The 27,714-nt window shown below is 35.8% G+C and overlaps 2 protein-coding genes across 2 annotated transcripts in view; one reads left to right on the top strand and one right to left on the bottom strand.

The window, feature by feature from the left end:
- The window catches only part of LOC132798994 (dual 3',5'-cyclic-AMP and -GMP phosphodiesterase 11), a 91,073-nt gene that overhangs the window by 654 nt on the left and 62,705 nt on the right, over nt 1–27,714 (top strand). The gene's annotated exons all lie outside the window — the stretch shown is intronic.
- Nucleotides 16–4,261, bottom strand: LOC132798996 (trithorax group protein osa). The gene is made up of 8 exons (XM_060811092.1): nt 3,720–4,261; nt 3,527–3,653; nt 3,005–3,461; nt 2,780–2,944; nt 1,895–2,710; nt 1,677–1,833; nt 1,507–1,614; nt 16–1,424 (listed from the first exon to the last, which is right to left on the bottom strand). The coding sequence occupies exons 1-8, from the start codon at nt 3,880–3,882 to the stop codon at nt 829–831; spliced, it is 2,589 nt and encodes an 862-aa protein (XP_060667075.1). The 5' UTR covers nt 3,883–4,261; the 3' UTR covers nt 16–828.

Raw genomic sequence — 27,714 nt, 5'->3', positions numbered from 1 at the left:
GATTGTAATAAGTAGATAATCAATTAATCGCTGGATGGGTAGATAATTAGTGAATTATTGCGTGATTTTGCTTCTATTACAATTACAATTAATATTTCTCTTAAATATATATCTAAACTAGGAATTAGAATTGTGTGATTAAGCTAAGGCATCTTAAAAATGAAATTTTGTTGCTAAACAAAAGTCTTTGAAATTGTTGAATCGAAGCTTGGGATCGTTGAATACGCCACAAATAATATAATAAACAAACAATAAAATAATATATTGATTGAAACTCCGCATCTTTGGCACTATTAGTTATACGATCATCTCTCATGGGGAATTCGTATAGCTTCCAAACATGTAATAGCAGTTAGAATAAATTTACTCAGAACAGAACTCGTAGTTAAATTTTATTAAATTGATTTCATCTGCTCCGCGTATTAAATTGTTTGAAAATATCGAGACAATAATTGTGGGTAGAAGAACGACCAGACTAAAAAGGCTGTCTATATAAATATATTTCTTTATATATATGTATTATTATGTTTATCAGGGAATTGCAGAACTTTAAGCTTAAAATTAGATGCTGGTTTATATATATATATATGAAATTTATCAACGATCCGTCGCTCCCCAGGATCTCGATTTAAACTAAACGTTTATAGATCTCTGCGTGTGTGTAGTTGTTGTGTGTGTGTGAGTGAGTTAAATCCAAATGAGATAAGTCAACTAATTGCTAAAAACTTTGCACTTGTATACGACATTGTATAGGTTGTTGTTTTTGTTTGTTGTGTGAGTGTTTTTTTTTTGGGTGTTTGTTATTCATATAGCATCTAAAATACGTAATTACATCCAAGGTTTACCACGCATGCGTCCACGTCCGCCGCCAGCGCGCATCGGTCCGCCGCCGCGCGGAAAGAACGGACGTGGCCCGGGCCCAGATCCTGGCCCAGGACCCGGTCCGCCCTCAAATGGTCCAGGCATGCGTTGGTAATTGTTTCTATAATTGGGTCCCGACCAGCCATTGCCACCACCACCACCACCGCGACCACCACCACGTCCCCTGCCGCCGCGTCCCATGTTATCCGGACTATTGCCAAAAGGCTGAAATGGAAAGGGTCCACCGCCGCCTCCGGCGAATGGCGGACGTGGTGGTGGTGGCGGCACACCAGCGGGTCCATTGTTGCCCTCATTGCCATTCCAGGGCATGGGCGGTTGCATTTGATTCCACGCCTGTTGTTGCTGCTGTGGCGGTAATGGCGGCTGCTGCTGTTGTGTATCGGCCTGCATGTCCTGCATGTTGTTGCCAGCGCTTGGTGGCGCTAAAAATGTGCTGTTTGTATCCCATTGAAATTCGGGCGGTGTTTCCAGCAGCGCCGGACGTGAAGGTGTCAACGCACCATTGGCATCGAGTTCACCATCGCCTTGCTCCGCATTGACATCTGCATTAAAGTTATTACAATATAATACAATATGCCAACTAAAGCTAATAGATTGAGAATATAATTGAATATTATAGACTACCTCGCTGCGATTCGTCCAGATCCTCGTCGGACATATCCATGTCAATAACCATGTCAGCGGGATCATAACGCGTTGAACCATCTACACGATCTGATTCAGAAGAGGAGCCTGCAAAATAATGAGCTTTAGTTGCTGAGATAATTTTGCATTTAATAAATGGGACAACTTACTGGCATTCGATTTGTGTGGCGAACTGGTCTTCTTTACATAGCTGCCCGGCGGTGCCATCATGGGCGGACTGTTGCCCAAACTGCGTATGGCGCTGCCGCCTTCCTCTCCCTTACCCGACGGTGCGGTGCGATAGTCCACATCGCCACCAGCAAAGTCCTGTAGAGCAACAATATTGAATTAACTAGAGAATTCATTAATTAGGTAATTAGATTCTTGCCTTCTCTGCTCCACCCGGCGATCCAGTTAGAGATATTAAATTCCTATGATCAATGTCCACCAACTGACGTGTTTTCTCCTCGCTCAGCGCGCTCTTCGGTCGAAAATTGAATGCCGGCGGCAGCTGCACCGTACGATGATCCACATCCTGAGCGCCCAACGCTGCCGCATTATGATGCTCGCTATATTCGATGGGTGCGCCGCTGCCTTTGCGTTCGAAATGTGGCGGCGAATGCGGTGTCGATTGTGGCGTATAACTTGAGCTGGCACCGCTGCTATTTAAACTGTTATCGAGCGGCGTCCATGTCATGCTCATGTCCCATGTGCTATTGAAATCATCGACACCGCTGCCCGTCAGCGAAGGAGGCATTGGTGGCGGCGGCGCCATCGCACTGCTGTTCAATGTTGCGGGAGTATATTGATTCTCTGGCTGACCGTATCCCAAATGTGGCGGCGGCGGTGGCGCATATTCCTGTGAGGTATCGCCAAAAATGGGCGGCACTGGCGGCGGCACATAGCTCGACTGAGCCTGCAAGGGATTGTACTCATCGCTCGCTCCATTTCCGCCACCCAAACCTGGTATGCCACTGGAGCTATTTCCGTTGGCATTGCTGTTGCCATAGCTGCTTGGGTCGGGTTTGTAATAATTGGCGCCGGGTGTGTAACTTTCATCATCCGAGCGCGAGCCAATTACTTCAATAGCGCTTCCGCGATCTTTGCCTCCTCCAGAGTCACGCTTAAAATCATTAATGTCAAACGGCAGCTGGCCGCCATCTAAATAACTGGCAAAGCCGTTGAGACCGCCGCCAAACATGTTCTGCAATAGTAACAGAAAGATGTGTTAACGATGCTCTCTTATACAAAGGCTAAAAATGTGTATTTTTACCAAGCCCAGCGGGGAATTGTTTTCATCGGGCAGCTGCAAATCCGCATCACGTTCTGGCGACGGCGCATTAATGTCCGGCGAAGGTATCGGACTGTTTAGCGTGGGTATCACCTCATCCAACTTCCTTTTCACAATCTTGATACGGGTGCCAAAACTTTTATAGGCCTATAGTAAGAATAACATTGAATTAGTTACAAGTTATACCTTCACATAGAAGTAACTTACACTCGCTACCACTTTAACTTCACGGCCCTGATGTTCATAAAACTTTTTAGCCGCCTCAATGGTTTCCATCACCGCCTTGCGACACTTAATCTCATTCTGCAAATTCTTGTTGTACGCATTGATGAAGGCAACACAACGTTCCAGCTCCTTTTCAATGTCACCCGAATGACTTTTATCTTTGAGTTGCTGCTTGATGGCTTCGATTTCGAATGTTGGCGGCTTTGGTAGCTTCTTCATGCTCTTGTCTGTGGCCTCAGCCAGCTCGACGCATTCCCGCACTTGTGCAATAAGGGTTGTGTTCTGATATTCATTGCCAGGATCCGAGTGAGCGGCGGATTTTTTAGGCGGCGCAATGTTGAGCAGACCGCTGAGGTCACTAAGAAACTCTTCATTGTAGATTTCACGCTGCTCCCAGATTTGAAAGATCCGCAGGATTTTGCCCTTAACGCGATCATCACTAAATAAGACAGAGAGAGATTATTAAAGACCCATTTTAGAAGTCTTCTTGACGTTTTTACTTACCGCACCATTGTGGTGGCTCTTTGCAAAGCGGTAGCCCAGCACTCAACGAATTCGTAGCGCTTACGTTTGCTATATTGTATGACATCGTTGGCTAAATAAAACAAGACCAAGCGATGATCAACGCGGACTGCAAAATAAAGTATTAAAGAACGCGTTCTTAGCTAGGCTTTTTTTTACAACTCTTTCTACGCACCTCGCTTAAAAACATTTAGCCAGCATTGTATGATCTTTTTGTGGTTCAGACGATGCTGCAGGCACCAGCTGGACATCTGCTGTATTTCCTGCTGCGTGTCCTTGAGCGCCTCAAGACGCGTCTCGAACAGCTCCTCATCAAAGGCTTCGGTTGTTTTGGACATGGTTCTGTTGTTTCTTGCCTGTCGCTCTTCAGCACATTGGCGTCTGCTTTATTTGCCACAGAGAGCAAGCAAATTTATTTAGCTCAGTGCGTTTTTTTTTTGCGCCCAGCGGCGGCGACGTTTTTTTCCACTTCTTCTTGACTTCCTTCACTCTGTTTCACACGCGCACTTTTTTCCGCCCGTTTTTAAGCAGCCAAGTCGCGCACTTTAGCCGCTTGCATATTGTTTAATGTTTGCGGAGACGTTAGTTGTTTGTTTTGTCTATGTTTATTGCACGAATTTGCACGCGGTTTTTGCAAAATTTGTTGTTTTTCTTTGCAAGAAGTGTGTTGTTTTAGCTGGGCACCAGTAGAAGTAGGTGGGTTGTTATCGATAGCGACGTATCGAGACGAGCACTTATCGAGCAGCAGCAGGGTGACCAAATTTTTTGTTGTTGATATGTCGCGCATGTGTATGGTCACTTTTAAAATTTAGCAATTTTAGAAATAGTGTTTAATTTAAGAAAAATAATTTTAAGTAATCAATTAAGATCAAAGCATAATAGTAAATTTTTTTTTTTACTGTAAAAGAGTGCAGTAGCCATTTATAATATATACCATTTGGTTGTTTTTAAATTTCACAGGCCGTTTAAATAGCCCGCTCACCAGTTAGACTGGCAGCGCTGCAGCAGGATATATAAGTGGTATTTAATACTGCCGCGTTTGGCATTTTTTTGGACAATTCTCGTTGGAGCTCGTTGCATTGCAGCAGGTGGCGCCGCCTTGGCGTCAGTTACCATTTCAATAACAGCTGCACCACACACGGCTCGCGTTGTGTTCTCGAAATTATCGCGCGTAAATTTTTAATATTCTCGTTGTTGTTATAAAGCCGGGAAGTGATAACGCGTAACGCATTGATAACGAGAGCGTGGGTGTTATACTGTTGTTCAATCTCCTTTCTCTCTGATTGTTCGTTTTCTCACGCTTGTGTGAGTGCTGTTAGTTCTTCTTCTTCTTTGCCGGCATATGGCGTCTGTTTGGCTGTTTTGTTGGTCTTATTGTTGCTGTTGTTGTTGTTCTGGCTGCCCTTTGATTGCTTTGGACCTTTAGTGAGCCGCAGGCTGAAAATATATATCTCTTTTTTTGGAGAGATTAGTGCGGGAATTGTTCGAATTGAAAACATAATTATATGGCATATAATTATGCTTAAGTTGCTTCTCAAATGCGCATTACAAGTTTTGCTTTTACTCGTACTTCTCCTTCCAACGCACTTCTCTCACTGTCTTCCTCTCTCGGTCACTGTTTCTACAATTGTTTTGCATTTGGCGCGTCGCGTCGCGTCCTTCGACCCATTAGGAGCTTGTAATTATTCTGATTACTTGGCACAGACCAAAAGCAACAATAACGACAACAATGTGAAGCAACAAAAATAACTCCCATGCTGCGCCACTGACCCAGTGTCATTTGATAGGCAACAGGGGGGTCGTCGGAGGGAGAGGAGAGTTGTGGACGTCGCGACGTCACACGGGAAATGCGCCGCAGCTCTAGCAAAAATAATTACGCTTCAATTTGCCGTGTTTTCCCTTTAGGATTTCGCTTGATTGACCTGAACATTAGAAAATAAAACGACGACGACGACGACGACGGGAAAAGTGATTTGTTGAAAGGCGCGAAAACGCATTTAACGTTTGATTTAAATCAACAAAAGCTCTTTAAACAGGTGAGTGATTGACATAAACTCATTTATTATAATTTTAATTGACAGCCAATAAAAGATGACTGATTTAAAATGAATATTAAATACTTTTTATAGGTGAAAAGTATTCACTTTGAATATCAAATTAGCTATTTATAGATAGGAGATTATAATTTAATAAATTTTTTATAATATTTCCAACAATTTGAAAAATTTACCAATTTATATGCTGAAATATTGCATTTTAAATTATATTATGAATTAAAAATTGTACTTTTATAAATAAGTATTTTCTTGATGAAATATATATTACCGATTTTTAGTATCAAATTACTAATTATAATGAAATTTGAGACATCTGCCAATACAAAGTAAACAGTATGAAATTTTGTATGAAATTTAGAACTTCAATTCTAAATTAAATTTGAAATTTTTTTTTACATGATTAAAATGATAAAAGACGGTGAATCCAATCAAAGCCATATATAATATTATAGTTATTAGAAATTTGTATTTATTATTTTGAAGAAAAAAAAAATAATATTAATACATCTTAAAATAATTATGATAATTCTAAAATTTATCCAATGAGATTGACGTTAAAATCAAAAATTCGTGTACTTTAAAAAAATGCGACTCTGACTCACAATAAAATTTCATTGGCAATGACGTCAATTGTAAGCGTTGTGGCGTTGCTCAGATTACGGAAGTTATGGCGATAGCTTCAACTGATCCCACACACAACTTTTCAGCCTTGTTTTATCGCCTGTTTCGCCTGCATATCCTTTTCGCCCACACCTTTGACACAACAAAAAAAAAAAAGAGGAGAAAACTAAATATAATAAAGTCTAATTAAGATGTAATTCAGACATCTCCGTTGATGTGCAGCAGCCACGTCAGGTTAGAAAACTTTGTATGTATGGAGAGAGGTGCTTCTCGTCCTCCCTCCCCCCGCTTTGTAACCTGATTTCAAAGCTGCCCTTTGGCTCTTCGTGACCTGCTGTTGTTGTTGCTACTTTTGCTGCTCATCCACGCACATTTGTCAATTAGCTGTCCATTTGGCGTGACACTTTGCTCTCTCTCTTTCTATGGCGCTCTCCAAGCAGTCATGTCCCTGCCCTAAATAGGACACTTATTTGAGTGCGACGCAAATTCATGGAACCCTTGGGAATTGGGTTTCCTGGAAATTGTATTTAAGATTCCCTGAAAATCAAATTTCCACATCATTTTCAGCGTTCGTTTGTTTCTTTTTTTTCCTTCGCCATGTAAATTTACACCCCTTAATTTGTAAAAACCAAAAAGTTTTGTTCGTTTTTTATTTGTTCTTTTTGGCCGCCATTCAATATTTGTCGCTTCAATTGGTAAATTACGTTTTGATTTATTGCATGGCCAATAAAACCAAAAAAAATATGTAGCACAGTTTTCAGCGCTCACTCATGCATTATTTGCATGCGAAATTCGTGTCAACATCGCCATTACAAAATAAACTACGACGTCGTATTCTCTATCTCTATCTTTCCATTAGTCTCTTTCTCTCTCTCTCTCTCTCTCTCTCTCTGTGTCTCTCTATTTCATATTGCCAGTTATTTCGTGGGAATTATTGTGTCAATACGATTGCATTTGGTTGTTTTGTGTGTTTTGGTAAACAAATTGCGCAGCTGAAAATGACCAACAAATATTTTTGTGACAATCGAAAACAATTTGCCAAAACAATGAAAAACTTCTTAATTGCTTCGTATCCAAGTTGAGTTTTCAATTACTTGCTTGTTTTAGATTGTCAAGTGGCAGTTTATTGAAAATACCAATTGAAATGACAATTAAATGGTTGTCAATATTGTTTTTTAGATTGTTTTAGTGGTTTAGGGCTGGCTAAAAAAGAGAACTCCAACAACTCAATAATGAATGTTGGAATATAAAAATACAATTTCAACGATTCTATGAATATAATAAAACAAGAAAGAGAGCTACTGTTGAGTATGCTCAACTGTAAGATACCCGCTACCCATTTTTAATAGCTGCAAAACAGTGTTTGAATAATTGTAAAATATACCAAACATACCACAAATATTCTGAAATATACCAAAGTCTATATTTGGTATATTGATATTGTACTACATTCAAAATATACCATAGATTCCAAAATATATTTAATAAGAAGGCGTTATTTTTCCCTACCAAAGTATTTTTTGAATAACTTTTACAATTTGTATTTAATCGCAACGAAATTTTCAGAAATCATAAAGATTATAGTTATTATTAAATGTACCAAAAATCTTTAAAAATATGAAAAAATAATTATGAAAAATATATCAATAATGTATTCATTCAAATCATTTAAGGATAGCAAAACATTTGCTCGACATTTATGAACTTAAATGCATAGCGCATTTCAAATGATGGCATTCTTCTTCTATAAAAACATTATTGATTCCATCTTGGTGTATAAAAATTGGTTTGTAGTATATTTATTGTAACTGTCTGCTTGTTTCTTGTTGAATGTTGCTAAGAAATGCTGCAACAAGTTCAGCTTAATAATCAACAATCAACAATCTCGTATTTCCAATCCATACTTACACAATCACTATCGACAGCTGCATTAAGTCGCCGCTCTCTCTTTCTCTCTCTCTCTCTCTCTCTCTCTCTCTCTTCTCTCTCTCTCTCTCTCTCTCTCTCGCAAAATATGCTAATCACATGCAGCGCAGAGCAGAAAAGTTGCGAATGGACGTCATGAAGCCCACGTGTATAAAGAGGTAAACAAGTTCAGTTGATGTCAGCATCCGATTAGTTTTTGCTGTTATCGTTGCCGTTGCATGTCAAATGTTCCTCTATTTCTCTGCTGCTGCTGTTTTTTGCACTCTTGTCCACCCGCAGGCTCTTTCTATCCTTCGCTCTCTCACTCTCTGTCTCTAATGACAAATTGAATGCAGCTGCTGCCAGGAGCAAGTTCATAGCGACAGAAAGCGAGAATTAAGATCCTTGCCTCGTTGGCCACCCAGCGGCGCTTTTCCATTTGCATATGAGAAGCAAAAAGACAAAAGGCTGCGAGACACACACACACACACACACACATACAGTGACAATGAATGCGTGTGGCAGTGGCACTTAATAAGTCAACATGGCGTCGCCTTTCTTTATGTGAAATGTACTACACTATATATTATACTACAATCATATATATTCTCGCTTGTCACTGCAAAGTGCTGCGAGTTATTAATTCCATAAAGCTGACGCTGCTTCCCAGCATTCATTAGGCCAAGTCATTGTTGTTTATAGCCGCCGCCAACTGCTTGGCTTGCATAATTTGCTAATTGAGCGCTCCACGCTCTAATGATGTCCACACAGTCTGTGTCTGCACTTGTGTCTGTGGCAACAATTGAAATGTTTGATTGACGCAAGCTGCTTAAAAAAGGCATTAGCAAAAAACGAAAGTCCTGATGAATCAACTCATCATACTCGACACTTATTTGCAGTTACTCCTAGTTCTCATTCTCAAGAAAAGGCTTTCAACATTCTCTCTCTCTCTCTCTTGGTAGCTAATAAACGTTTTGCGTAGCTGCGTCTCATGCTGCGTATACGCAACTTGCAGCCAAATGTCTGCTACGTGATTTTCAGTTGACACTCTCGCCACACGTTCTCACGGGCGTCAAATATTCTCCGTTTTAATGCTCACTTATTTTTCACCCACACACTCGTTTGTTGTTTTAGTTGTTTTTGTCTGTCTTCAGCGGCGTCTTCGTTGTTTTCGTTGTCATCAACGTTGTTGTTTGCTTTGGCCTTTGCTACTCCTGCTCCTTCTGCTTCTGCAGTTGCTTATTCCATCGTTTACCCATTGTTGTAGCGAGTTTTTGTGTGTCTTGGAAGTGCTGGGCTTGATTCACTTGTTGGTTATTTTGGCAGCTAATAGAAATATAGTTAATGACTTGCATTAATTTCTTTTATTGATAACTTCAAAATTATATGTAAAGTTTCTCCATTTTAATTATTATGCGAGTGTGAGTCAAACTCTTTATTCTTTTTTTTAATTTTTAAATATTTCTCTATTGATTTAGCATAGAATTTTTTCAATATTATTTGAAAAGTTTAATTTAAATATTTTTCTTTTTTCTTGATTTGCTTAATGTTTTTAATATAAAAGTTTTTTCCTCTGATTTTGCATTAATTGCTTTGTACATGATTTAGATATTTTGAAGCTACATATAAATTATTTTTATATATTTAATATAATCCTTTCTTTTATTGTAGTTATTTTGAAACTACGTATAAATTAGTTGTAACATAATCTTTTCATAAATAAAGTTTGGTATTATATTTCTTCGGATAGTTTTTGTTCTGATCATAAATTCTTTAATAATTAAATGAGAATCATTTAGCTCTTTATAATATTAAAACACCTTTTCTTGATATCAATATTCATTTATTTAGTTTACTTGGGAAGTTGATTCCAATATGATGTACTTTATTTATTAAATACATATATTTATATATTTTTAATTTAATTTGAATTTATTTTGTAATAAATTAAAATCATTTAAAGTGCAGGGTATTTTGCAGTGAATATTGTTTAGCCTTTAACAATTGCTTTTTGTATATTTGTTGACTTTCGAGTGCGTAGACTTGGCTCCTCTACATCCTCCTCTACATCTCACTCTTCACTACTTTTTCCCCCCTTTCGCGACATTCCCATTCAGAGGACACACGTCAGCACTTTGAGCACGTTTTATTTTAATGGCACTTTTGTGGCGCATTTCCTTTTGCCGCTCGCTCTGTAAGGACTTGTCTCCAGCTTAGAATGCGACTTCCATTCTACTCACAATGTGTCTCCAGCTCACTTAGTTTGCGAGGGCAGAAAAAGGTTGGGAAGCTTCGTCATCTCGATGCGTACATTACATTAGGTATTTGCTGGCCAAGTTAGTTTTGAATTCACTTGCCGTCGAACAGGGTGAATATGAAAATGTTGCCAGCGAACAACAGTTTTCCTCTATGCAAATTGCTGTCGTTAACTGAAGCGTAATATGCAGAAATTTACAAATTGTACAATTTTCTGTATAAATATCACAATATTTTGCGAGCAGCACAAAAATGTTCAACCATATAATATATTTTGTTGAAAAAATGCGAAGTGAAAAATGCGTAAACTGTTTTGATTTGTATGCAAATGCGAAAGAAATCAACAAGCAACTGCAGTCGACAGTCGACAGGATTAGTGTTGGAGCACATCCTGCGCATCCTGTCACACACTCTGGGAATGCAATTTGCAATGTAACAAAAAAACAAAAAGAGAAAATGCTTAGCATATTTTACTGCTGTGTTGGCATGACAGTTTCTCCCTTCCTGATATGTGTCTTCAGCTGCTGCATTAATCATGCTTGCATGTCTACTCCTTCCTCTTCCTCGTCCTCGTCCTCTTCCTTCTCCACCACTCTTCATATTTCATATTTGAACGTAACTCACATTATCAAAATTCCAAACACTTGACAGAATGCCATGTCTCGGGGGTCAACAATAATGCTCAATACTGCGGCATCAAGGTGCTGGCAATTGACCACAGCAGCTCAGCAGTTGCTGAGAATGAATGGCTTGGGCAAGGCAAGGCAAGGACATTGCACAAGGACGACTGGACATCGAACCTGATCCTTTTATTCGTATCAATTGCAATTTGCTACAGCTGCAGCTGCAATTTCAGGCGACATTTTCTTCTTTTTTTGTTGCTGACTTCATCTTGAACAGCTCACTTATCCAACGCTTTCTATTGCTCCCCTTTCACTCTCTCACTTTCACTTTCTGTCTATGAGTTTGTCTCGTTTATTTGTTTGTGGACTCAACCTTGTGCTACATTTATTTGGCAGTTGCTCAGTTCTCGCCTAAATCACTTCAACCAATTAGATTCGCTAATCTATTTTCGATTTTCGCTTTTTTATCGCGCGTTTATTTGCTTGGCTCCGACGATAAACGCTCCATAAAACACGGAAAAGCGCTTTAATCGACTCTGCCTCGACTTGATTTTTACTCTATACAACATTTGAAAAAAATCTACTCTACAGAGTAGAGTGCTAAATGGCGTGTAAATTTCTTATGAACTTTGCGTATACTTTATATTCATATATTTTTTTTTTTTTTTAGCTGAAGTGGCTTCTATAGAAATGTTGTAAAAATATAAACTCACCATGAACACTAGATGGCGCTAGAATTCATATTTGACTGCATCATATTGATCTAGAATTTCTTGTTGGCTTGAATAACTGTATAAATATCTGGATATATAAATATTGTATGTATGGATATACATATATATATATATTTATTTGCTTCCTATAAAGTCAACTCTGCGAATACTTGATATTTATTTATAACATCTACATTTATGGACCAATCGAGTTCAAATTTTGATGATTTCGACTTTGAGCAATATTGGAAAAAATTACGTAGTTATTTTGCTAAAAGCTAAAATTTCCTCATATTTTCTTTTGCTTTACGGTGATATGCAAAAAGAAATGCACGGTTATATACAACATTATAAATTTTCAGTAAAGGATTAACCAGTAATTTTATTAGTAGCATTTATTTATATATATATTTTGGCTTTATGTAGTTTTCAATGTTGAAAATTTGTTTAAAAGCTAATTTATCTGTGTAATTTAAACATCATTTAATTAACATTTCATTAATAATTTTTGCGTCTATTACATACTTTTTCACATAGTAACTGAACTCTTTCATTGCTGTTTTTTAATGGGTGTAGGGTAAAATTAGTGTGTGGGCGCATGTGTGGGAGTGTTGAGCTCTTTAAACGTGGGAGTGTGTGTGTGTTGTGGTGGTGTTATCTCCCCCATTCCTATTTTGTGTGCCTTTAAAGAGCGGGTCCAAAGGTGTCGACTGTGTTATAATTAATCATTGCAGGAGACATAGCAACAACAGCAAAACTGAAGCAGCAGTTGATGAGCTCAAGAATTTGTGTGCTCTTCATTTTGACGCATAATTTAACTTTATTGCAAAATGTGTTGCATACATTTAGGAGGCACTGTAGCATAGCCTCCTCTCTTTCTCGTTTTTGAAGTCGTATATTAGTGACATGCTCAAACGTGTGAATCATTTATCTTGCCACATGGCCAACAGAGCGTGCAACTTTATGAGCAGAAATTTTTGAAACAAATTGCTGGACATTTTAATTGTGTATACCCTGTAAAGTGTTGTCAGGAATTGAATTGAAAAGCAGTCAAAATGCAATTAGAAATGTTGCAAGCCTGCGGCGGCATGTTGGCTTTGCTTTTATGTTTGTGTCATTAGACAACTTTTTGGGCGGCATTATCCTTGCGGCTTTTGGCATGGCGAAACAAGCAAAGTTTTGTGCTGCGAAATGCGAAATGCGAAATGTAATTAGCCACAGCGTCAGCTTTGAAAATACTTAATGCTAATTGGCTTTTAATGCCACACGAGTGAAAGTTTTGTGGTGCCAACATTGAAGCCAAGTGCCTAACCAAGATCATTACACGCACGAGCACGCAGAGCAAAAAAAAATGTGTATGTGTGTATGTGTATGGCTGTTGGGAAAACGCAAGAAAACTCCCTTGAGATTACTTGTAAATTTTGGCGAGCAATCCTTTTAAGCTGTCACTTTTATTGTGAATAATTTTGTGTTAAAATCAAAATTGCGCACACGCGCCGCGGGCCAGGCAACAAAGAGAGACAGCAAGGGGGGAGTGGGGAAAAGAGACAGAGACAGAGACAGAAGGAAACCGGCAAGTGGCATCTGAAATCGACAAGAAAAATGCTTGAGACAATTGCTTTTGCATTTGTCGTGAATTTCGGGACCGGACTGGAAACCCAAACACGACGAAAGCGAACCCTTTAATCCACAAATGTCATTCACGAGATTTGCATGCGATATTCACAGCACAACACACATGAACACACCCACAACACACTCACATTCTACACTTCCATATGGCAGCTAGCGACCTGACCTGACTGTCGCAAAAAAAAAAAGTCAAACACACAAAATCTGACTCAGTTTACAACACTTTATAGTGCTTTAGGGGTAACTTGAATTCTCACACAACTCTGCAACAGTTACTAAAAATTGTAGTTCAAAATTCTAGATTGACTTTTAATGCAAATAATGTAAATGAAATAACTTGAATGAGTTCATTAAAAAATGTGATTTGTGTAAATTGAAATATAAAATTTTCGTTGAAAGTACAATTATCTATAAAATATAAATAGTTGAATGGACTTGGACAATATCCATATTTGTCGAAAAAATGAAAAAAAAAAAAATGAATGTTCATTAGTTTGCAAAATATAATAGTATTTGCTTTTTTTGCAGTAAACCAAAATCAGCATTTCTTTAATTTATATTATTGAATTGAATTGATTTGGAAACTAAATGTTTATTTTATTATTCAACTACTAAATGATTTGAGAATACAAAAAAAATTAAAAAAGGCATATAAAATAAGAGGAAATAATTATAATATTTTCGAGAATAAAACTGAATGCGCCAGTTAAAAAAAATTACAAAAAACAAAAACAATCAGATTTGATATAATATATTTTTGATCTTATAATAAGATTTTGAGTCTTAAAACTATCAGATTTGTATTTCTTATTAATAATAACAACTTAAAATCAAGATAAAATCACGTATTTTCTAACATTAAGAATTTCATTTTCTTGACACACTTTTTAGATGAAAATTCTTAGGTCTTAAACCGAAATCTTAATTTTAAAACTTTTTTTTTTCGGTGTAATCACAAGAGTATCCAAGCTTCTGAGTACCCTTAATTTATCAGCTATCAGTTTGTATCTTTCGAATATTCTCCGCCAGTAGCAGTTTTCAATTTCATTGATGCGTGTGTCCTTGCAAGCGTGTGTGTGTGAGTGTTTCTGTATGAGTAAGTTGTCTCTGTGTATGTGTATGTGTGAGTGCAGGGTTTGGGTGATATCCTGCCACAATGTTGTCTCTAAGTTTGCCTACTCGTGCCTTTGCCTGTGGCACATAATGAAATTGTTTTGCCTTTTGCCAAATGTACACACAAACACACGCACACACACATACACACTCATGTATTCATGTCACTGTGTGTGTGTGTGTGTGTGTGTGTGTATTTATTTGAATTTCATTTTGTGGCTGACATTTACTTGTAGCAAACGTTTTGCTTTCTACGTCGCCATCTTCAAGTTGTTCTTCCCCTCTATTCTGCCTATTTTCTTGTCTCTTCTCTCTCCCTCTCCCCCTCTCGCTCTGGCCTGCTAACAGTTATATTTATTTGGTTCGGCCCCTCAGTCAATTGTCGTATTTTAACGCGTTCTGAGCAAACTTTGCATTTCAAATTTTTCGCCCAGCTTAAAATGACGTGCGAAATTTGCCACCGCCTTTTGCCTTTGAAGTGCTAAAAATTAACGTCCACTGCTCTTTGGGTAATTTCTCTATACCCTGTAAAACAATGGGCAATGGGAGTGTTGGGTATAATTACAGTTGAGTTATGTAAGCCAAATGAAACAAAAAGAGGCGACTTCTTACTTTATTTACTATGCGGTCAAAAGCGAAACTGTTGTTTATGATCTTTTCTCACTCTGTATTTAACTAAATTGCAGTAGACTATACTTTTCTTTTTTAAAAACTGTATTGTTATTGTTAAACTTTCCTTTCCATTTCCTTTCCCAATTTTAACTAAAGTTTGTTACTTTTTAGCAATATTATTATTATTTTCTTTTTTTTTTAATAGAACTTATTAAAATCTAAGAGTTTAATACTATCATTTTATTAAATTGAATCATCACTTTTATATATTATACTTTTACAAGGTATTTCTTGCGTCAATTAATTCACTTCGTTGGCTCTTTTGGGGGCGTTGTTTTTGGCTCTTTTAAATTGCTGCCTCGTTTGGCCATTTGCATGGCACCAAAAAAAAACACGACGCAGAAAAAAATTAAACCATTTGAAATGAGAGAAAATGAATTGTGTTCTTGCAAAACGTTTTTATGGCCAAAAGTGTTTCCGGGTGCCAAAAAAAGAAAAGCGTCCACAAGTTAAAACAAGTAAGAAAGCTACTGTTGAGTGGGCTCGACTTTATACTCAAGATAGATACTCGCTACACATTTTGAATAAAAACAGAATATTGATTACGGTATTATTCTTAAAATATACCAAATATACCACACAAAGACTAGAATATACCGAATGGCTATATCGTCTCAGCTGTAGACGCTAATCAAGAATATATATGGGATCGCAAATGCCTTCTTCTGACTGTTACTAAGTTATAATACCCTTTTACCTTATGGGAAACGGGTATATAAATTACTCGGCTATAGAAAATGTTGTTGCAGTGTTCTGCAGGAAAGAATTGCAAAGATTAAAAGAGTTTTTGGTGGTGTTAAGAGTTGATGAAATTTGTGCGATTGTCGCGCGATTATTCCGGGATTCTCGCGCGATTGTTGCGCTATTCTTGCTTTTACTACTAATTTATTATACTGCCTGCTCTCCATGACACTTTAAATACTGCCCAGAATTATTGTATTTTTTCATATTTTACTAGGCCAATAGACAGTGACTATTAAATTGCTGTAGACAAAGTCACTTGCGTCAAAAGTTTTAGTGTCGCCCAATGAAATCCAAACTCTCGGACTTCCGTTCTTAAAATCCACATGCAAGAGCACACGTCCTGAGAAATAGACAAATAGCAAGCCATTTTTGTCTGCATTTCTAGATCTACCTGCTGCTCTAATATGTTCGCCTGAGTTTTCAGTTGCTCCAAGTGACAGTTTACAAGGACATTGTACAGATTGTGGTCAAATTCATTGAGTGATTAAAATGAATTTCAGTCTCCAGTTTCCCTGTAAAGATTTTGTGATACAGTTTTTACAATGCGCACTCTTTTCCATGGAAATATAACCAAAATTATTTACAAAGGATCGAGTCCATGGGCACAAGGATAGTTCTAATCTGTAAAGGACGAATATCCTGCACACATTCAAGTAACAAAGACTTTCTTGTTTACAAAAAATTGAGTCAAAAAATGTTAAAGCGAAATATGCTGATTAGAAAGATCACACAATACACTATGGGAGAATACTTGTATTCGCAGATGTTCTTCTCATTCACCTGCTACTTTAATATGTTCGCCTGGAATTTATAGTGAAGCAGTCTTCAATAATTTATCGGGATGAATTCTTGTTAATTCTAAGATCTTTATCTGCCTTATTTACAAGTTGAACTCAGTTTATTAACAACGTTATGCAACACTCGTTTAACATATGTTGAATGCTATTTTCTTGGTCCTCTTCAGGTTATCAAAACGCTGCTCGATGACTATGTTATATACATGGTACTCTGTATATTTGTGTGTGTGTGTCTATTCCCTTGCCCCTCTGTGATTTATGCACAGAGTCATGACTTTATCAGCGTTGCATTTACATAACAATGTTTATTCTATGCTTCTGCTGTTGTCGAGGCCTGTGACTGGTAATTTATTGATAAGAGAGAGCCACGTGTCTATCTTCCTCTCTCACACGCTCTCTCTCGCTCTCTGTCTCGCACTCATTTGGGTGCTGGGTGCACAGTCAATATGTTTGCGATTAAGGCGCTTGGACATGGAGAAAAATAGGCATTTTCATGGCCCAATGATGCCAAAATAATGCGGCCATGATATACCCCAAAAGTGTGGCAAACCAGAAAAAAAGAAGCCCCATGATGATGTTTGTTGATGACGCTGGCTGCTGCTGCTGCAGATGATGATGATGATGATGGAGATGATGATGATTTGTTGCGTCGTCGTCGTCGTCGTCTCTCGAGAAGCTGGCTTTAATTTATGGGGCAGCGCTGACAGGCTCGTTAACATTTTGGGCTCGTATTTATGACCCTCTCAAGCGTTGTCAATAAATTTCAGCAGGTGTAATAGCGACCTCTAAGTGATTTTCCATGTCACCAGCAACAACAGCAACAAAAAATGGGAGATTCTAAAAAAAAAGGGACTGTAATTAGGCAGAGTTCTCCGATAATTGGACGCTGTCTTAACCCGATAACCTTTTTATTGAAACGCAATCGATAAACCACAAGCAGCAAGTGCGTAATTCAATTGCAAACATGAAAATTTTTCACTTTGGCTTGACCGCAAAATAAAAAGCGCGTCAAGTGGCCAAAATAAATTGAGTGCAAAGAGCGAATGCAACAACACTTGGGACAAGTCCCCAAGGACAAATTTATGATAGCCTTCAGCTTTGGGTCTCTTTTTTTTTGACATTTTGTTTTTATTGGACTTTTTCTCGTCCTGTCCCGACCCGCTTCACCGATCAATTAATTTAAGCGCTTTTGTTAGGCAAAAAACGAAGAAGACAGCAAGAGTGAGAGTGAGAGAGAGAGAGAGAAGAAAAGGTTATCCAGCTGCTACTGGGGCAGTGGGTCAAAGGGCAGCCGGGCTGTGGTCACGGGCACAAATGTTTTATTTGCCTTGGTGAGAGTCAAGGTGCTTTCTCCTCTTTCTCCTCATCTCAACGCTGTTGCTGTTGTGTCTCTCTTGTCATTTGCATGCATCGCAAAAGTTTCGTGCTTTCAATTTATGAAAGTGGAAATGGGCAATTATTGTAATTGAAATTGTCATAAGATGACATCACTTTGCATTTCAGCTAACACAAGTCTTAATAATTGATAGGCATTGTTAAGCAATTACTTTTTGTACTCAAGCAATATCATTTAATTGCCAGTATAAATTTATTAGACAACACTTTGCTTAACTTATTTATACACAACTTTGAAATTTAAGCTTACATTCTACATTCTTACATTCATTATTTATATTAATATATACATTTTAAGCTAATCAGTTTAGTTTAAGTGTAAGTGGAAATACTTTTATTTAGTTGCTTTATTATAATACATTTTTAGCCAATTAAAAATCAATATATTATTTAGTTCGAGACTTAACTAATAACTCGACTGTTTATTTTACAGTTTTTGTTACATAAATTCGTTTACATTGGATTCATGTTTTTCCTAACACCTAATAAATCAATTTTATTGTTAATTTGTGATTTAACTTAAGTATTAGTTTGAGATTTAAATAGTATAGTTTTTGTTACATAAATAAATTAGTTTCTTGTTACTTTTTAGGTTTGTGTTTTTTAACACTAAATTGATCAATTTATTTTATGTTTAGTAGTTAAACTTAAGTATTAGTTTGGGGTGTGTTTTAGTAAAGTTGAAGTTACATAAATTGTTTCTTGTTTCTTGTTATATTTTATGTATTTTCCAACAATATGTTGATCAGATACATCAATTTTATTTATAGTTTGTAGTTGAACTTAAGTATTGTTGAATAAATGCGTTCCTTGTTACTTAATGTTATGTTTTTTCTAACAATAAACATATAATTCAATTTTATTTTAAGCTTGTAGTTAACTTAAGTAAAATAAAATTAAAGTTACATCAATTAATAAGATTTTTGTTTATGATTTTCCCAACATTAAACATATTTATCTTTTTTGGTTTGTTGTTAACCTTAAGTATTATATTTGGAAGTAAGTTTCCTGTTACTTTTTATGTTTCATTTTTTTTAGCATTAATGAAATTCGTTTAACGAAAAGATAACTTGAGCTAAAGTATCAAAAAAGCGAGTAAAAACAAGATTATTCGCTAAGCAAAGCAACTAAAAATCTATGAAACTAAATTACAATAGTTTTCAGTGATATTTGAACTTTAGTTTCGATCTCAAATACAGCAAAAAGTTGTATGATAATCATTATTTCTCCTTTCATTGCTTCGCTTTCTCTGCATTAGAAATGTTATCCGTGCAGATTTGACACAATTTATATTTGCAGCTCTAATAGCTGAATCAGTGAAGTAATTTCATAATCAGAGCAACACTAAAGAGAGCGCCATTAATTAGGCATAACTTTTTGGTCAACAAACAAGAAGCGGATAACAAGTCGAACATCTTGTTAAAGACAATTGGGTCACGCACTAAAAACTTTATAAAGCACTTAAAAAAACGCCAAGTCGCAGTGTCATCATAATGATCTAAAGTTGGCAAACAAGTTGGCAAAACAATTTTGATGAGTCATTGATTTGATTTTCCATTTAACGGTCAATGAACTCGATGAGTTTATTAAAGTCGCTGTCAACTTGTTGTTTGTTGAAATTCCTTGCAACAATTGGGTCTCATTAGATATCCATCGATACTTTGACTAATCGCACATTTATTTAAATTGCCAACTCAACAACAGGACATTGGCCTGTGATCTCCATCTTCATCTCCATCTCTGCCATCTGTTGCCCCATTAATGTTGCATGCAACACTCCTCTCGTTGTCTCCTCCTCCTCCGCCTCTCAGTCTGTGACTTTGTGATTTATGATTGTGGATTGCTTTTTGGAAGGGCTATCAAATGCCCGGCTATCATTTGTCGTTGTCTCCATTCTCTGAACTCAAGCGTGACCAAGTCGAGGGTCCACATCCGCGTCCGAATTGGAGCTTTAGCCATCAACATCAACATGAACATCAACATCCATCCAACCTCGCCATTGTCCTTTGTCCGCTTCGATGTAAAAGTTTTGCGATGTCCTTGCCTGTTGTCAGGCTGCCAACTGCCAAAACAAATGCAATAAACTTTTAATGAGAATTTATGCTTTTTATTTTATCAACTTGTTTTTATGAATTATCGATGTACTTTTAGTGGTTTTTGTGCTGCTCTCTCATTTAAATAATAAGCTTCTGTAATTTGCTTTACGTACTCCATATTGCCATGGAAATTATTATCTGAATCAAATTAGCGAATTTATCGTAATTCGTTGTTGCTTTTGATTTGCCACTGAATAAAGGTTAATTTGCTTACAAAAGGTCGAAAGTGGCAGAAATGGAAATTAAATATATATTCAATAATTGTTTGTTAAAGTAGATTATTATTTATTTGTATAATTTATATTAAAATCTTGATTAAGTAGATTACATTTTGTAAATTTTTATTTTCTGCACAGAGAAAACAAAATTTAGATGAAAAGCTGATTAAAGATTTTTAGGTTTTAAAAAGAAAGATTATTAAGTTGAATAAATTTTAAATCTAGATTTTTATGCTCAATTTGCATTTTAAGATGAAAAACTTCTTAATGTAGGATTCAAATATTGCTTCAAGAAATTTTTATTTTAGATTGGAAAGAAGATTTCAAATCTTAATTTAGAAACTTATTAATCTTAAAACATAAATCTTAAAAAAACGATTTTTTGGTTGCAAAAATGTTTAAGCAAGATTTGAATATTCAAAAATCTTTTAAGATCGAAAAGATTTGAAATTTAAGAATTTTGTTTATTTTGTTTAGGTAAAAAATATTTATATACAATAAAATTTTTTTTTGATTATAACATTTTATTCCATAAAGTATTACAATTTTGTTTCTTCGGATAATCAAAATTGTAGTGTGTTTAAAATGAGCTTGCTTTAAATTCAATTTGCATTCATTTTAAAATGGTAAAACGTAATTAAATGTCACCTTTGAAAAAAACATGCAAAATAAATTACATTTAAAATCTCTTGCCACAAACTTTGCAGAATCAATTACATTGGGATATCAGATTTTTCCATTATGAAAGCATAAATCCGTTTGCCTTTTTGACCTGTGCTGATATTTTTTTTTTGCCTTTGTGATATTTTTAATTTGCGAGCGCTGCGCAAATTTTTCACAATTTTGTTGTAAATCAAATTATTCGTTATATAAAAAGTCCATTAGTGGCTTTTAGTGTTGACCATATTTCAGCAGTGGCATTTAAAATTGAATTAAAAGGCAAGCGTTATGTGGTCAAATTGTTGTTGTTGTTGTTGTTGTGTGGCTTTATGTTTTCGTTAGGGGGCAAAGTCAGCCAAAGGCATTGAATTGAATTAGCTTCACACTAATTGGCCAGGCTAATTTGCAGCATAACAAATAACCACAATAGGGGAGAACCCGAGAGGACCACAACAACAGCAACAACAGCAACAACAACAACGATGGCAAACTATGCACAACGAAATAAAGTTGGCTAATAGCACATTAAGCGTGTGCAGATAGCGAGCGAGTGAGTGAAAGCGAGAGATAAAGAGAGAGAGAGAGGGAAAGGGCGAAGGGTCTTATCCAATATGCTTTTATGGCTGAAAGGAACGCATTGTGAAGGTCACATATGTGGAGCAGAGAGTTGCTTTAATGTTTTTTGTGTATTTATTTAATACAATTAACTAAACATTTAGCTCACATTGAATACAATTAACCAAGCAGTTGCTGTTGTAAACTGATTGTTTCGCATGCCAACTCAAATTTGTATAGCATACTTATGCGGGCTAAGCATAATTTAATTGTCTGCCAATCGAAACAAGAGCAACAACAACAACAACAACAACGACTTCCTTGGGCAATTATCACTTGCTCTCGTGCCGAGGCATAATGAAGTTTTTGGGGGGTAAAGATTTCAGGCGCTTAATTAGCCACACGTCGATGCGAGACTTGCTTCCAGAGCTTCAACTTGCCCTAATTGAAATTATGTGTGTGCTTTCGTGCGTGTGTGTGAGTGTGTGCGTGTGTGTGTGTGTGCGTGTTGGCAACTTGCTGATAGCATTAATATTGCGCCACATGCACAGACACGCCCGTTTAGAGTTCTCCTTCCGCACTCCCTTGAGCCCGAGCTCTCCATCATCTCCTTTTCTCTCTCTCTTCTCTTCATCACTCTTCTGCGTGCTTTGCTTCAGCTTTTCTCTCCGTCTCTAACTGCTAACCATTCACTTGGAATATTCATGTGCGGCGGTCAACGGCTTTATTGAATTTACTGCCAGAGACAGAGCGAGAGAGAGAGTGAGAGAGAGAGACAAAAAGAGTGCTGCAGCTGTTGCCTTGACTATGTTGTGTGCCTAGCCAGCGCTTTTTGTATTATACGCTATCAATATGACCATGTGTGTGTGTGTGTGTGTGTGTGTGTATAGGCATGTGCGTGTGAATTGTGATAAGGCGTAAAAAAGTTTCAGTGCCTAAAACAAAAAGCAGCTTAAAGCATTTTAGTTAGTTACCATTGTTGCTCTTACGGCTGTTACAACAGCAACTATTGCTTTTCTTTCTGCTTCTGCTACTTCCACAGACTGGCTAAATGAATTGCCAAAGAGCTTAACTTGCAGAAAAGAACAACTAAGCACATACCCTATAGAGAGCATTCAGAGTACAGAGAACTTATTGGACTGAAGGCATTTGAAAACAAGTCAGAAAGCTACCGTCGAGTTAACTCAATTGAATTAAAACAAAACAATGCCATATTATTCTTAAAATATACAAAATTAGTATACAAAAATATACCAAACTCTATATTTGGTATTTCTTCATTCAAAATATACCAAAGGGTGCATCGAGTAGAGAACAATATACCAGATTGCCACCCAAAGCATTTGCTATTTAGATGACGTAGTAGGTATTTCTTCCCATACCAATTCCCAATACATCAAATTAATATACCGAAATAATACTATAAGTTATATTGATATATTATATAATCAAAATATACTATAGAGTACAAAATATACCAGATTGTCAGACAAAGCCATCGAGACCCATACAAAAGAATTTCTTAAATAACTTCCACAATTTTTAAATACAAAATATACTGAATAAAAGTTAAAAAATACTAAATTATATCCAATACCATATTTGGTATATTGATATATCACTACATTTAAAATTATGCTATATTCTAAATGTAATATTGTATAAATATACCAAAGTACAAGATATACTAGTTGGTCAGCCAATGCAACTAAGACCAATACAAAAGAATTTCTTAAATAACTTTTGCAATTTTTAACTATAAGATATACTGAATCAAAATTCAAAAAACTACTAAAATATACCCAATCCTATATTTGGTATATTGGTATATCATTACATTCCAAATTATGGTATATTCTAAGACCACAACAAAAGAATTTATTAAATAACTTTTGCAATTTTTAACAAATCGCAACCAAACTTGCAGATATAATAATTACTGCAGTACCAAAAAAAGCCGTATTTAAAAAAAAGAATTGTCGGAAATATAAAAGTAAATTCAATATAAAGTATTTTATATATATCACAAAAAATACTGTTGTAGATTAATACCAAATTAATTAGGTTTAAACCACATTACAAACTTTGTATCCAGTATTGATAACAAACACGCTGCAACTGTTTTAATTAAGACACATGATTAGTACCGCTGGCTAGTCGATTATTCCTCGTTTGCAGTCAGGTGTTAGGAGTATGCACAAAAGTTTCGCATTCAGTTTAATTTATGTGCATTTGGGCAACTGAACATTGGAGGCAGCTGCTCGACCAAAACCTTTTCCAGCCGCTGCTCCAACTTTTAATGACAACTAAAACATGAAGTGGAGAAAGAACAACGTAAAATAGAAAAAGTGAAAACTTTCGCCAGCACGCGAAATAAAAAAGGGAGTTTAAGTTCCGAACTTGCAAAAACGATGATGACAACAAATTTTCCTAGCAAGTGCATTAAGTAAAGTGGCCACAGAATTAATTATGTTAATTGCAAATGGCGAAAGTGTTTCTTTTTCACTTTTAAGATGCATATTAATTAATTGACTGGAACAGAAAGCAAGGAAAAGAGAGAGAAAGAAAGAGAGAGAGCAAGAAAGAGAAAGAGACCTTGCAACAAGTAGCAAGCCAGTTCATTGCCACCGTAAAAGGATACCTTTTTGTTTTTTGTAGCTGTGTGTCCTTTTTATTGTTTGTGCTCTTGTCTACGATGAATTCTGTGTTTTTTGTCCGCCCCTGAACGCTGTTTTGTGGCCATATGCTTCAAATCAAAATACTCAAGTGTCTCGTTTAAGGTGCAAAATAATTGGCAATTGCACAGTTTACAGCAACAATAACAAGTTGGCTTTTCAAATTGAATTTTAAACATCCAGAACGCTGTCTCGCTGTCTCGCTGTCTAAAAGGTGTTTAAATTTTATGTGCATTCTCTCTTTTAAGCATTTTTGTTGCCACTTTTATGGCCATCATCTTTGTGTGCGTTGGTGTGTTGGTGTGTGGGTGCCCACAGGTGGTTTATGTAGCACGTTTCGCCTCGGCCGCCTGAAGAGGTCAATTTATGGTCACGTACTCGGTACACACAGCCCACGACTGAGAGTTGAATGACACGTTGAGTGGCCAAAGCTTCGCTCTCTGGACACAACGATTTTTCGATGAGTTTTGCATACGAGTTGCGGCATTAAAATAGATCATAAATTTCATGTGTGCTAAGCTTAGAATTTATTAAAGAGACAAATTTAACAATGAATTTGTTATGTTTTTGTGTATTAAAATAATTCAAGAGCTTTCTTCACTTACGATTTTGCCAAAGCTTTCGTCATTTTACGTGATTTGTTGTGTTGTGGTTCGTGTCTTGGCTAAGCGTCAAAAGCTTTTACTTTACGTGAATATCGTTACGTTAGCTAAGTTGAGTGAATTCCCTGCGCACATTGCGTATGAGTAATTTTGGCGGAATGTAAGCAGAGTAAATTACAAATTTACGCTTATAGATAAATCTGTTGACTAAGCGATAAAAATCCCAACGAATTCTAAGCGCACGTTGTCATATGTTAATATTATAAAAGATACATTTGTGACTTTGATCTTGATAATGTAATTAATGCGGTCAAATTGAAGAATTATTCAGGGAAAAATATTACGAAAACAATTCAATTTACAGAGTTTGTAAGAAAAAGAAAATTTCTTGGAAAATAAATCATTTGAATAAAAAAATGCATAAAACATTTGTTTTTATTTTATTTCATTTGAAAAAAAAAACCTATTTTGCTCTGGCCAAGCCTCCTCATTAGTTACTAATATTTATTATAATTATTATTCATTTTCGCGAGACTTTGTTTAACCAATAAGTAAGCACACGTTTCTCTCATTCCTATTGCATTTATACGTAACTATTTCTAAGCGCATGACAAGCCTCCACATAAGAAAAAAAAACTAGTAAAATGTGACTTGTATTTAATATAAAGAAATATATTCTCTTGTGACTTGTATACTGGTAATATATTCAAAGCGCTTTTCCACTTCTTCTTATATAAATATTTACCAACTAGCGACATTCTATTGCTGCATATATTAGAGAGACTCGCATAATTTATTCAACTAATAACTGTAAGAATTCTTGCTCAATTCCTCGATTGCCAGTTGACAAGCCTCATTTTGGCATACAGAACAGAACGACGTTGAACAATTTGTCGCCAAGTTATTTTAATGAACAATTTTGTTTAGTTGTCAACATTTTTGTTAACCTTTTACGGCAAATACGAATCGAGTCGTGCTTTGACATCAAATTTCCGTCATTTATTGCTCAATTAAATTGCAGCTTCGATTTTTTTTTTGCAGTTTGCATTTCCAATTTGCATCTGTCAAGAAGCCGGGGTTCAATCTGTTTAAGTTAGTCAGCGACAATCGGTCGGTCATTCGCAGCCAATACATATATTGGCTATATAGTATAGATATCTAGTAGTAGTTGAGAGTCGCACTTGTAACGCAGCACTCTTTATGTTTTATGCGGTTCTCGAGTGCGATTCTCGACTCGCGACCCTGACGTCAAGTTGTCGCTGTTGTTCCCGTTGTTGTCGTTGTCGTTTCTTATTTCTCTATACTTGCACTTGTGCTCTACGAGTGGGTATATATTATACTATAATACTTGTATTACTTTAAACAATATACTATAAAGTTGTCTACTCACTTACTCACGTAATTCTGATCGTGAATTTATCTCAAGTCGTTTTGAAAGCTAACACAAATTGAATTAAGTAGTAGAGTAATACTCGTTATGTTCTTTTTTAACAATACAATTCTTAAGCAGTTAAAAATTCGTTTTCTTAAAATTTATTTTTCTAAATTAGTGTTAAGCGGAATAAAAAGAATAAAAGTGTTTTACAGCTATAATTCTTCATTGTTTTACCATCACCCAAAAACTTTTTCAAAAATAAAAAATTTAAATTTGTCAATATATTTTACTTGAGATCAAATTTAATTTATTTTGTTCTGTGGCTTGAACAACCGTTAAATAAAGTTTTTCTTTGAAATATAATATATACTAGAATAGAGTTGTACTATATAATAAGGTAATTATTATTTTATGAACATATTATAAGGTAGAATTGACTTTAACAAAATCTCATAAAAATTTTAATAAGTTGTAACTTAAATAGACGAAATATTTAAGTGATTTTAATATTTCGTGGAACATTAAGCTTCATTTGCAACCTAAAAAGTAAAATTATTTTCGAAGCTGAATGATTATCATTTCAAGTAGAATTTTAATTTTAATTTTACTTTTCATCGGAATCATGTTTCATTTGCAACCTAAATAAAAAAATTATATTCGATGCTGATATTTTTGTATAATATAATAAGGTAATTATAGTTTTATATTCCCATTTCAATGTAGAATTGACTTACAGAAAATCTTTCTTTTCGATAATAATAATTAATAAGGTAATTCATATTCCTATTTAAATGAGAAGTTAATTTACAGAAAATGCCATTAGAATTATAATCTTTAGACTTAAAATTGTAATAATTTTCATTTATGGTCAAGCAGAGCTTTTCGTCCGATATTTTCGATATAATAATAAGGTAATTATTATTCCGATTTTTCTATTTTAATGCAGAATTGACTTACAGAAAATCTCATTATAATTATATTATTCTGGGTAGCTTAAAAATTGAATTATTTTCCTTTATAGTCGAGCAGAGCTTTATTAATTCTAGTTTTCTATTATTCTATTGACTTACCGAAAATCTTATTATAATAATATTATAATGAATTGCTTAAAAATTGAATGATTTTCATTTATATTCGAGCAGAGCCTTTCGTCCGATATTTTCGATATAATAATAAGTTAATTAATTTTTCTATTTTTCTATTATTCTATTGACCTACCGAAAATCTCATTATATGATAATTATATTCATTTCAAGTCGAGCAGAGCTTTTCGCCCGATATTTTTGAGTCGTGCTTTCATTAACTTTAAGTATTTATTTTGTAGTTGTTTAAATTGTGCTTCAGTGTTTCTTTCGCTCTGCTCTCGCAGCCTCCTTCCAGCCATTCTCCTCTCCCCTCTCTTCCTCTCTCCTCTCCCCACACTTCATCTGCAGGTTGTCCACTTTGTTTCTCGTGTTTTTG

The sequence above is a fragment of the Drosophila nasuta genome, chromosome 2L, assembly GCF_023558535.2.
Source record: "Drosophila nasuta strain 15112-1781.00 chromosome 2L, ASM2355853v1, whole genome shotgun sequence".
NCBI classification, from domain to species: domain Eukaryota; kingdom Metazoa; phylum Arthropoda; class Insecta; order Diptera; family Drosophilidae; genus Drosophila; species Drosophila nasuta.
This window is presented reverse-complemented; position numbering and strand designations above follow the sequence as displayed.